Source organism: Thamnophis elegans, chromosome 8, assembly GCF_009769535.1.
Source record: "Thamnophis elegans isolate rThaEle1 chromosome 8, rThaEle1.pri, whole genome shotgun sequence".
In the NCBI taxonomy this organism is placed as follows: Eukaryota; Metazoa; Chordata; class Lepidosauria; order Squamata; family Colubridae; genus Thamnophis; species Thamnophis elegans.
The window spans coordinates 13,758,448-13,770,814 of record NC_045548.1 but is presented as its reverse complement, the minus strand read 5'-3'; the positions used below and the strand labels follow the sequence as shown (position 1 = coordinate 13,770,814).

Genomic DNA, 12,367 nt, shown 5'->3' with positions numbered 1-12,367 from the left:
AAATCAACTGTAATGCATTCTTTGTTACACCCAAACAAGATTGCCAATACTTCTGATCCGTACCATCAAATCCACGATTACATAAAATCAATGTAGCAAAACCACCCTTTTTTTGTGGAGCCTACCATAAAAACAGAAAATAGTCATCCCGTAACTGGCTAGTCACCTCCAAGCAGGGCCTCCTCTGCATTTTGATATGGGAGACCTTCAAAACACTTGCTTTTATTCCCCAAGGTTGACTCAGCCTTCCATCCTTCCGATGTGGGTAAAATGAGGACCCAGATTGTTGGGGGCAATAGGCTGACTCTATAAAACTGCTTACAGAGGGCTGTAAAGCATTGTGAAGAGGTATGTAAGTGCTATTGCTATTTTACTAGGCTGCGAGAGGCATTTAGTAGTGATCCTAATACTGGTGGGAGCAGGGGAGAAGCAGTGTGATATACATCGATCGCACATTCCGGATTAAAGTCGGGCAGCCAGAACTGATATACATAAACGTGGACAACTATGTACATGACGTCTAAGAGTTTCCCGCATGTTCTTTATGACACACTTAGGGTGCTTCAATTGTCTCGCTCACTCTCTTTTCCACCCTCCCGTCGACAAATGCCATCTCGGAAGCGCACCGTGCAACCTTGAATTATCCCGGCTCGACAGGGCCTTTGCGCATTTTAAACGGCGGCGCAGCTTCCGATGTGACGTCCGGAGAAGCGAAAAGGCCTCTCGTGAAGGTGTCTGAGCCACTCAGTTGGGCTACTAAAGAGCGTCGCTAAAGCCAGGGGTGGAGCGGGGATTGCAATAGCTGCTTCTCAATTGTTGTGGAGAACTGGAACTGGGTTCTTCTCAGATGAAAGGTGAGGTTGTCTTTTGCATGGCAAATGTTGCTTTGCGCGGCAATTTCACACAGCAGGAGTTCCGGGAGGCTTTGGCTGCAGCTCTTAAAGGTGCCTGTCGGGAAGTATTTTGTGCCAGTTTGATCGGATCTCTGGACCCTGAACCATGCAAGCTTATGGTTTAATTAAACGTGTCAGGTTTTGGATTGGATTTATTACATTTATATGCCGCCCTTTTCCCCGAAGGGGACTCAGGACGGCTCACAATTCAATCAGGGAAGGGGGTACAGACAGGGGGATAAAAAAGACGAGACATAACAATACAAAATTTAAAAACACACAACAACCATACCATTCGAGAAGGGGGGCAAAAACTCTTTAGCCCCAGGCCTGTTGGAACAGCCAGGTTTTAAGGGCTTTGCGGAAGGCCTGGAGGGTGGTGAGGGTTCGAATCTCCACGGGGACCTCGTTCCAGAGGGTCGGAGCAGCCACAGAGAAGGCTCTCCTCCGGGTAGTCGCCAGTCGGCATTGGCCAGCAGATGGAATTCGGAGGCCTAATCTGTGCGATCTGATCGGTCTATTGGAGGTAATTGGCAGCAGGCGGTCTCTCAAGTACCCAGGTCCAATACCATGAAGGGCTTTATAAGTGACGACTAGCACCTTGAAGCGTATCTGAAGACCAATAGGCAGCCAGTGCAGCTCGCGGAGGATAGGTGTTACGTGGGTGAACCGAGGTGCACCCACGATCGCTCGCGCGGCTGCATTCTGGACAAGCTGAAGTCTCTGAATGCTCTTCAAGGGCTGCCCTTGACGAGTTTCTGCATGTTCCACTTTTTGAAGGGAAACGAAAATAAGGTAGGTAGTTAGGAGAACTGTCCCAAAGGTGTTTTCTTTTCCAAAAGGCAACTGGACTTTCTTGGTTTTTTTCTTCTTTGAAAACGTTTCTCTTCTCAACCAAGAAGCTTCTTCAGTTCTAAATAACAAGCAGGGAAGAGAAGGATTTATGTTATTTGAAATCCTCTGAGCTGTTAGCACTTAAATCCTTCTGTTCCCCATCTCTCAATTTAAAACCGTAGAAGTTTCTTGGATGAGAAGCGAATTGTTTTTCAAAGTGGGGGGGGGGACCAGGAACTCCAGCTGCCTTTTGGAACAAGCACCTTTGGGACAATTGTGACCTGGCTGATTGGGAATCTCCATAGACAGGAAAACTGACTTTTCAGTAAAGACTTCTCAGTTGATTTTTCTCAGTTGCATATTTATTTCATTTTCCCAGTCATTAATTCAAACTTCCACTGGGTGGCTGCTTTGGCCGGTCCGCTTTGTGTTTACACAGTGTTTTATCCTATCTGGCACTGCCTTTGTGCCAGAACATAAACTCTTTGGCACCAAATAAATTACAATTACGGCTACAGTAGTTAAGGGTGGCTGTTTTTTGAAATAAACTTCTGCATTAGGCCAAGGTGGTTAAGGAAGGAACTGACTTAATTTCTGTCATCTGCTAGTTGTTCTTTTTTTTCACACACAGGAGAACAGACAAAATAATTTAGACAGTTCATCATTGGAAATGACATTGGGAGTTAAGTTAACCATGACCATATCTGGATATTATATATTGATTGGAGGCCATCAGGGGACTCCAGGACTGTGAAGTTGAAAAAAAACAATGGGAGAAAATAGGAAATCCCATTCCATATGCTGCCAGAAATTGGAACAGAATTAAACTTGAAGACTTTCCTTCTATTTTATCTCCATTAGGCCAGGTGAGAAAACTCACCTAAAGGTGACCCTTTTGAGTCCAGATGCTACAGAGGTTCAGGTTAAACAAGATATCCATATAACTAACATGGATAACATGAGCTCCCCCTCTCTTCATTTTAAAATGCCTGAATTTCTTAGCTGGGGCAGGATGCTGGTCTGCCTTTAACACAGTTAAATGTGAGAGATGTAAACAAGCCTTTCTCATTCAGATTAATATCCTTGTGTAGTTCATGATACAAAACATTAGTCCTTACAGATAATAGATAGGAGGGGAAAGTTTGACCGGACTTTGCTACATGTAAAAGATCCCAATACACCCCACCCCCCAAAAAAATCTTGCAACAATCAACTAATTGACAGTAAACAGCAAATGAAAAACTGCAGCTGTAAACCGTCAACTAGAGCAGTGTTTCTCAACCTTGGAGACTTTAAGTCCTGTGGACTTCAACTCCCAGAATCCCCCAGCCAGCAGAGCTGGCTGGGGGATTCTGGGAGTTGAAGTCCACAGGACTTAAAGTCACCAAGGTTGAGAAACACTGAACTAGAGAAACGGACAGATAAGCCAATATTCCCAACTGTGTACTTAAAAAGATAAAACTCTCCATGATTGCTGATAAAAGTTGGGACTCAAATGTTCTTGGGGATCGGTTGAGTAAATGTCACCATCGTTTTATTTGAATCCAGGTCTCTGGATTTATACGAACGCTGAACTATTAACTAACTCGCTTGACGGGCTTTGTACGCGCGACCCACAATTAGCCCGTGATGCGAACTCGGTCTCTGGGTAACGCCAAGCAGGCACCGCCTGTGCGCAAATCTAAGTTTACAGTGCCAGAAACCTCGCTGTGTTCATTGGGGCGTACTTATCGGCGGCGGCGGGGGGGGGGTGTTTAAGACTGCAGCCTGAAACGCCTGCAACCGCGCAGAGGACGCAGCCCGCTGTGTTTTGCCTGACACGCGGGCAGCCCTCCGGTTTGTCATCCCCTGCGAATCCCGACCCCCACCGGGCTTTTCAAACTCTCTCTCCCCCCGCCACTTTCCTTCTCTCCTCCCCCGCGTGCTTGCCGAGTGGCACGGTCCTCCGCAGAGCGCCTGCGCCGCGGCTTGAAAGGCGGAGCCGATCCGTGTGACTCAGGCGAGGAGGAAAGGCGGCGGCTGCCATTTTGAGGGGTTATTTTTTTCGCTCCGACTGACGCTTCCTCGTCGCCTCCCGCTTCCTCCGGACCGAGGACCTCCTTCGCGGGCTATTCCTTCGCCTGAGAGGGGACAGGAGGGGGGGCTTCGCTCGCTCTCTTGCCTCCTGCCCTTTCCGCTGCCGGAGCCTCGTAGCGCAGGGTCTGCCCGGCCCAGCCTGCCTTCGCCTTCGCTACTTCCTCCTCCTCCCTCTCCTCCTCCTCCTCCGCCGTCCTTCGCCGCCGCCACCATTTGCGCTCCCCCGGCGGCTCCGGGGCGCCGAGCTTAGGCTATGGGGACCAGGCTGCTGGGGCTGAGCAGCGGCAGTGCGGGCGGCCCGGTCGTCGTGAACAGCGCAGAGGGGATGGGGGAGCTCGGCGGCTTCTTGGTGGCTTTATCTTGACATGGCTCCTACCCGTGCTGCTAGCAGCGCCGCCGCCACCACCACAGCCTCCACTGCTCCGCCCGCGCCCGCCGGCTGCGGATAGCGAGCCCAGGCCAGGCCGCCCTCTCCGCTCCGCGCTCTCTCGCCGCCTGCGCCTCCCGCCGAGGTGACAAAAATTTAAAAAAAAAAAAAGAAGAGAAATTAACTTTTTTTTTTTTTGTTTCTATGAGGGAAAGTTGAAAGAGGTGGAGGAGATTTGGCTTATTTTATTTTTATTTTTTTAAAAAAAAGTCGAACTCCTGTCCGAACCAATTACGAAAGGGACGGGCGGGGTAATCTGCCCCCCCCCCAATCCCCCCTTTTTTAAATGATTTGATTCGACTCAAAAGCCCCAACGGCTATTTTTGCTTCTCTTAATTTTTCTCTCTCTCTCTCTCTCCCCCTTTTGGAATTGAGAACTTCTGGCCTCCCTCCTCCGTGCTTTCCCCTTTTTCAAAAGGAGGAAAATTGGAGCCAACTGAATGCGAGAGAAAGTCCCCGGGACTGTGGGTTGAGTCCCCTTTCCCTCCCCCTGCGCTGAGCACAGGCCCTTCTCTTCCTCCTCCTCAGGTCGGTTAAAGGGAGAGACAGAGAGGGAGGAAACAACGCCGAGGAGGCGACATCGCACCAGCCATGCCCAGCCCCAACTAAACAAGTGGCCGTTGCGGCGGCGGTGGTGGCGGAGAAAGGAGGATAGTTGATGGGGATAGACAGCAATTGGAGTATGTAGGTCTCTTCCCCTGCCGAGGGGACTGCTAGATAGCCTGGAGATCTTTAGGCCGGCTACTCCCTTTTTGGCTTCCCTTTTAAGCTTTGATTGATGGCCACCATGATCCCCGTTTTCTCTAACACAGGCGGCCTCGGGGCGACCACCGGGTGCCCGATTGTGAGCGTGATGAAGTTAGAAATGACTCTACTGTTTTCCAAACTTCTTGCTCTTCGGCAAACCAGCACTGTGTTGTCTGCTGTTGATGATTTTGTTAGTAGGGAAACGTCTTGCCTCCCGGGACATCCACTCCTCTTCTGCACTCCTTCCTTTGCTTTTTCCCAAGTCTAATCATCAGTGAAAATTAAGCAGGCAGTATAGCAATAGCAGCAATCTTGGTAATAATATTCGGCAGAGTCATGAACCTGGGTGTGTTAGAGTACTGTCTTTAATTTCAGGTTTTTTGTTTGGTTTTTGAGGGGGGGGCTTGGGGCAAAGAAACAACACCCAAATGGATTGGGTCCATCCCCTTTATTCCTTTTTTTATGCATATAAATTGTGATAAGATTTTTCTCCTGTTCTTGCCCCTTTATTCCTGTGGTTTAAACTGTATATCAGTGTATTTTCTTCAAAAAAAAATCTTTTTTGGTAATATGTGCAAACCCTTTGTCCAGTAATGGTTGGACAACTACTTACTTTGTTTTATGACCCCTCTAGTAAGACAGTCTTGTAAAACAATTGCCTGAGGTGCACTTTTGGGGTTTGCCTCTGTTTTATTGATTCAGTGGTATAAGCAGGAATAAAATGACTTGTTTCTGTTGCACTTGAGTCTTATGAAAAAAGGGCCCACAGTTTAGTGACAGTTTCCAAAGGCTTTTGTACCATCTGTATTATAAAATGGGGGACCCAAACTCCCGGAAGAAACAAGCTCTGAACAGACTTCGGGCTCAGCTTAAAAAGAAAAAAGAATCTCTAGCTGACCAGTTTGATTTCAAGATGTATATTGCCTTTGTATTCAAAGACAAGGTAATCTTATTTCTGTTTATTATTTCAGCATATAAAATACATAATTAATGATCTTGAAGGTTTTTTAGAATAAAAAAATGGAGAATATATATTAAAGGCATAAGCTTTTCTTGGCATAAAAAATAGACTGTTTATTGAATACATTTCTTAATGCACATAACCACTAAGTACCATAACTTAATGGTACTATTGTAAAGTTCCATTGTGTTTGTTAGTAAAAATTACAGATGTTCAAATGTGGAAGGATAATTCTAAATATTTTATATTGTATGGGGTTTGTATGTATGGTACATGAGAGGAATACAGGCACCCAAAACTGAATTTAACCCCCTACCCCAGCAAATTGTGCCTTTCAGCCAAAATCCACTTAAAGACTCTGATTTTAATATTAGTATCTTTCATTGAATTAAGAGATGAATTTTTGCTTTGCACACATCCTTTTAAAAGTAAGGTTTGAACTTCCTGATAATTAACTTTCCTAAATTTTATATTTGAACTTCAACATTTATTTCTTAGTAACAAATGTTTCTTAATTTTCTTTTCTTTAGAGAAAAAAGTCAGCACTCTTTGAAGTGTCTGAAGTGATACCAGTTATGACCAATAATTATGAAGAAAATATCCTGAAAGGTGTGCGAGATTCCAGTTATTCCTTGGAAAGTTCCATTGAGCTTCTTCAAAAGGACATTGTACAGTTACATGCACCACGCTATCAGTCTATGCGCAGGGTAAAATTATTTTTTTCTTCTATTTTCGACAGTCAAATGTTTTTCTTACAGTCCTTGCTCCAGCTGTGCTTTTGGATCAAAGATTCATGGTCAAGTACAATTTTAAAAGCAGATGGTACTGGTTTTACTAAGAGAAATACTTCTACAAAGAGTTTCCTTCTTTTCTATTAAACCTTTAATATTAATATTCAGTATGTCTTTACTGATATGGAATTTATTATGTTACCTAGTAGAACTTACTGTATTTCTTTTAAAAGCTTTGGATATATAAAAAGACATGCAAATTTTTGAGATTATGCTCAATGAAGAATATTTTATAGTAGAATATATCTATGGTTTGTCCCTAGTTTTAATTTTCCAAGCCTCACCTACCATACTTTGTTTTATAAGATATAATTGCAATAAGGTAAAATCATCCTATTAAAATATATTATTGAATATTAATATTATTAAATATTAATAATTCAAAAGTATATATCTTAATCAGCTGCTTTGTCTTTAATTTCTCCAAAATTACCTTGTACAATATTCTGAGTTCTTATCTATGAATAGATTGTGATCAAATGAAGGACCCTGCCATGATGTGACAGCAGTATCATGTAAAAAATGTGATTTACCTATTTATGTCAGCATCAGATCACAAGTATGTAATTGCAGTTGGGTGATAATGTCACAGCATATATTTCCATTTTGGCCTCATCAGTTTTTTCTGTTGCCCCTGGATTCTCCAAATGGAAGTGAGGGAGATTATTCTCACAGGGTATCCTTGAGTTATAACCATTATGGAGCACGCCCATCATGGTTGTAACTTGTGACAGTCATAAAATGGTTTGGTCATGTAACCAATCTGATTTTATGACACTTTTTGCAGCAGTGAACATCATGGCTGCAAAGCAAACGCCACGCTCATAAAGCAGACCCATGGTTTGCTATGGGGGTCACATGACTGCAGGATACTGCAAACGTACATGCAACTCTGTTACCAAGAGCTTAAAGTGTGGTCACATGACCATGGGGTGCGGGGACTGTTGGAACTTTGAATCCAGGTCATAGGTACTTCCAAGTAGACCCTTTGGAACTTCAAATGCTCACTAGACAATTAGGCATAAGTTGAGGGCTACCTATATTGTGTCCTTTTTCTTCAGCTTTTCTGTGCTCCTTTGGAGAATTTTTCAGTCAAAAATTTCTTTAAAAATTTACAGAGGAGGAGAATCTATAGAAATCATACAGGAGATACCTGTAAAAACATTACTCACAAGATGCTCTCCAAAGCAGGAGGTTACTGCTTATTCAAGATCTAAACCAAATAGATTAGTCCTGACAGAAAAAACCTATGACTTAAATTCTATAAATTATATATACTGGATTTTATTAAAATAGCAAATATTAATACTAAAAATTGTTTGAACAAGAGAATACTATAGTTTCAAACTGAATTGTAGGTGATGACTAAGTTTGATGCTTAAGTTTGGGTAATTTTGTACAGAAATTCTCTTTTAAAATTTCCATGCTTGGATTTAACAGTTGGACTCGACTTAGGACCACAATTGAGGCCAAATTTATGTTAAGTGAGACAGTGAGTTTTACCTCATTTTGCAACCTTTCTTGCCATAGTTGTTAAGTGAATCACTGTAATTGGTAAGTTTGTAATCTGGTTGTTAAGTGAATCTGGCTTCCTTGCAAAAGGTGATCACATGTCCTTGAGATACAGCAACAATCATGAGTCAATTGGGGTTTACAAAGGTCATAACTGAAAAATTGTCATGTCACTTTTATCAGTGCTGTTGTAACTTTGAATGATAACTGAATGAATTGTTGTAAGTCAGGTCTACCTGTATATGTGGGCTGTATTTTAAATTTGAAAGACGTTTGAGATGGCTTACATTTGGAAAAAATGTACTATTTAGAATAAAAAAATCTTAATACTGTATGTGTATAAATTAATTACATGTACAATTTGTTATTACTGATTAATACATCTTTGCATGCTATATTGGATACTATAAAATAATTTTTATCTCTTCAGGATGTGATTGGCTGTACGCAGGAGATGGACTTCATACTTTGGCCTCGGAATGATATTGAGAAGATAGTCTGTCTTCTGTTTTCTAGATGGAAGGGATCAGATGATGAGCCCTTTAGGCCTGTTCAGGTATGACATATGAAGATACAACTCAAGTAAGCAGATGGTATTTCCAATGAAAACCACTGCCTTTTAATGCTGATCAGATACGACTTTTGGATTTTTGAAGCTGCAATTTGCAATCTTGTGCCTTAATGTTACTTTGAATAAGACTTCCATGTACTCAAATAAGCCTGGACAATAATTGGCTATTATGGGGTTTGTGATGCAAAATAGATAGAAAGCAGTAGTTGTCTACCTGAGTTAGTGTTGATTACAGCACAAGATGTGTAATTATGAGTATGCATGCAAACGGATCTGGATGACATTGGTAGTTGTGATATATTGAAGGTTTAAGTCATAAGGCATTCTGCCATTTTTAAAATATTGCTTTATTTTTTGAATCACTCTCCTAGTTCAATAAGCTTATTTTATTTTGATTAACACTGTATAACAAATAATGCACAAATTGGTTGTCAGGGCCCCAGTAGTTATTGGCACACTGGGTGCCATACCAAATAAAATGTGAACAGCACTTAGAAACTATGCATATTGACAAATTTTCCATCTGGATTACAAAAGACTACAGTGCTTGGATCTGCACATATGCCAATACATTACGACATCCTAGGTACTTGGGGAAAATCTGATGCATATGAAGGCCAGTATGAGCTAAAGAACTGGCAGCTGTAATTTCACACCCAAAAGTTCTAATATGATTTAACAATAGAAAAAAATAGTTTTCCCAATTGCTAAATTTGTTAAACTTATATAGAATAATAGCTTATAAATTGGAATAGGGGAGGCAAAAGAATTCAGACTCCAGAATTTAGTATTATTTGATTCAAAAATAATTTCAGTTGGTGGATCTTAGAAGGCGACCCATGTTCCTTTCTTCTTTTTTGTTCCCCTCTGGGTTTAATTTCTTTGTAATTCTTTTCTCTTGCCATGGGTTTGTTTGTTTTTAAGTCATGGTTTTTTTTTGTTTTTTTTACAGTTGTAGGCCACCCAGAGTTACTGGGTATCAGAGAGCATGTAATAGTTCAAAAAATATCTATAAGACTGCTTTTTAAATTTTTTATTAAAATATTTTTTGTCGTTGAATATTTTGAATAGGCCAGGTTTGAATTTCATCATGGTGACTATGAAAAACAGTTTCTGCATGTACTGAGCCGAAAGGACAAGACTGGAATTGTTATCAACAACCCTAACCAGTCAGTGTTTCTTTTCATTGACAGACAGCACTTGCAGGTAAACCTCTTCCAGTATACAATAGTTGCTTCATTTATTATTTAGCAGTTGTCATGATAGAACATTGAATCTAGATGGATAATATGGTGTATACAACACACATTAAACATAATATTAGGTATAACAGATTAGCTGTTTTTGTGTGTTTTGGTAGTGTAATGAACATTCAAACAGGCAGCACCCTTTTAAATTATAGAATTGAAAAATATAGATTCGATGCACACAAGCAAATATATGTCTGTCTGTGTGCATCAATAGTGTTTTTTGTTTCCCTAGTACTGAGTCTTTACTGAACTTTTAAAGTATAACTTAATCTAGCCTTGGGAAAAGCATTTTCTCTGAGAGAAAAAGTAAAGTATAGAAATCTGATAAAGTTGCATATCCAGTAAAAAAAATATATTATAAAGTGACAGATTTTTAGTTTTTGTTCCTCTATGCTTCCTTTCAAGTTCCTAAATATTTCTGAAAAGACAAACTGGGAGAAATTTAAAGCTTTTTTCCCATGCATAAAGAAACCCCTATCCTTGGTTCTGAAATTATCTATTTTTTACAGACTCCAAAAAACAAAGCAACAATCTTCAAGTTATGCAGCATCTGCCTGTATCTGCCACAGGAGCAACTCACCCACTGGGCGGTTGGTACTATAGAGGATCACCTCCGCCCATACATGCCAGAATAGGGTTCTGGCCAGCAAAATGGGGAAAATCACAGATTGCAGGAGTGTAGTTTCCACTTTCCTCGCCATTTATTCTTTCGGAATAGAAGAAAATGGACACATGCTCAGAACACTATCCATCGTGAACCTTGATCATCCTGGATTATTTTCTGTTATCATTTGTATCTCAGAACTTTTTTTTAAGATGTTTTCTGCATGGACTTTATGAAAGAGAATGCTCTGCATATTTCTGCATTGCATGAGCATCTTACCAAAATGTGAAATGAAGGGACTGTTACACACTGAAAGAAATGTTATCTGAGAGCACAAAGCGATCATTTATGGTGGTATGTCCATTTGTGCTGGTCATGTCCCCTGTTTCAGTATTCATAGGGTGAAAAGTGAATGTAAGGGTGTAAAAGCCTTCTAAGCGTTGCTTTTAACATGATTGTATCAGAGCTGTGTCAGACTCATTCTGATGATAAGTTCTCTGGCTTGCTACAGTAGATGGCTTACTATGGGAAAGAAATCGTTTAAGGAAGAAAAGCATCTCATTCATTGTAGGCATTAATTGCCTCTCATATTTTACTTGGCCATGTTTGAGTTTACTAGCATTCTCATTTTTTGGATCTCTTTCCCCAGTTTGCTGTATAACTAAATGTAGAGTGTTCTGTTAAGTTGAGTACATTTTACAGACCTGGGGTCTGAAGTAGCCTAAAGCAGCTACATTAAAAATAGCAGCTGCAGAAACAATGTTGGCAGAGGATTGCTTTTTCCCCCCGAGAGTTGACTTGTAAAATGGCTGGTGAACTGAGTAGGAAATACTGGTTTCCAAAACATTTCTGACATGGAAAACCCTCTGAGGTTCGGTGGGGTGGGGTGGGGTTGGGGGAGGAATAAGATCAAAAGCATTTGTGGATTTAATTGTAAAATATTGTTTGGAGTGTCAAAGTTGGTTTTGACAGAACATATTTTGTTTAAGATTGTGCAATGAACATAAGAAAGACTACTGTATAGTTTTGGCAAAGAACACTTTGCTTATGGGTTGAATAATTTTACTGAAGTAAATCTGTATAAGCCAACTCCCTTTGGGTAAATCTAGTGCTTATCTGTTTAAAATTTGTATTTAGCTTTTGTTTGGAATTGGAACAAATGAAAATAAACAAATTAGTTGAACATTTATCTGCTCTATTAAGTTATGAAGTCCATGCTAGTTGTAAGGTATGCAGGCACTAAATTAATACCGCAAAACAATCCATGACAGTATCAACTGAGAACGTAATGTAATTCTAGAATGTTGAATTGGAATTGGACCAATACAGATTCAGTGAATCTCACTGGCTCATTTGGACAGTCACTTTGTAATTAGTTCAACCTAATTATCTAGTGATAATTATTAATATACATTTGGAGGAGAATATGCTATATATGCATATGTGTAAATGTGTGTGAAGAGGATGCTAAACCAGGAAACTGGCATTTCTTGGGAACAGTATCTATTTTTAATCTTTTTTTCTATTCAACTCAGGATTACTTGCTAATTAAAATAGCAATTTATCTATTAAAAGGATTATGCAAAGGGAAACATTTTTATATTTACTTCATTATGATAAAGTACATATAATGTTGTTTTACAGGATTTTACTGAAAAGGGTTAACAGAAATGACATTCTCCCTGCTTCTAACTTGATGGG

The 12,367-nt window shown here is 40.7% G+C and overlaps 1 protein-coding gene across 1 annotated transcript; it reads left to right on the top strand.

The window, feature by feature from the left end:
- The first annotated feature begins 3,708 nt into the window (after positions 1-3,708).
- C8H6orf62 (chromosome 8 C6orf62 homolog) lies at positions 3,709-11,855 on the top strand. Its single transcript, XM_032222608.1, has 5 exons — positions 3,709-5,920; positions 6,469-6,645; positions 8,672-8,797; positions 9,884-10,018; positions 10,572-11,855. The coding sequence occupies exons 1-5, from the start codon at positions 5,792-5,794 to the stop codon at positions 10,695-10,697; spliced, it is 693 nt and encodes a 230-aa protein (XP_032078499.1). The 5' UTR covers positions 3,709-5,791; the 3' UTR covers positions 10,698-11,855.
- Positions 11,856-12,367: the final 512 nt, after the last annotated feature.

Coding starts and splice junctions, on each gene's coding strand:
- C8H6orf62 (XM_032222608.1), top strand. CDS start 5,792: ATGGGGGACCCAAACTCCCGGAAGAAACAAGCTCTGAACAGACTTCGG. Junction 5,921..6,468: donor CCTTTGTATTCAAAGACAAG/GTAATCTTATTT, acceptor TCTTTTCTTTAG/AGAAAAAAGTCAGCACTCTT. Junction 8,798..9,883: donor AGCCCTTTAGGCCTGTTCAG/GTATGACATATG, acceptor TATTTTGAATAG/GCCAGGTTTGAATTTCATCA.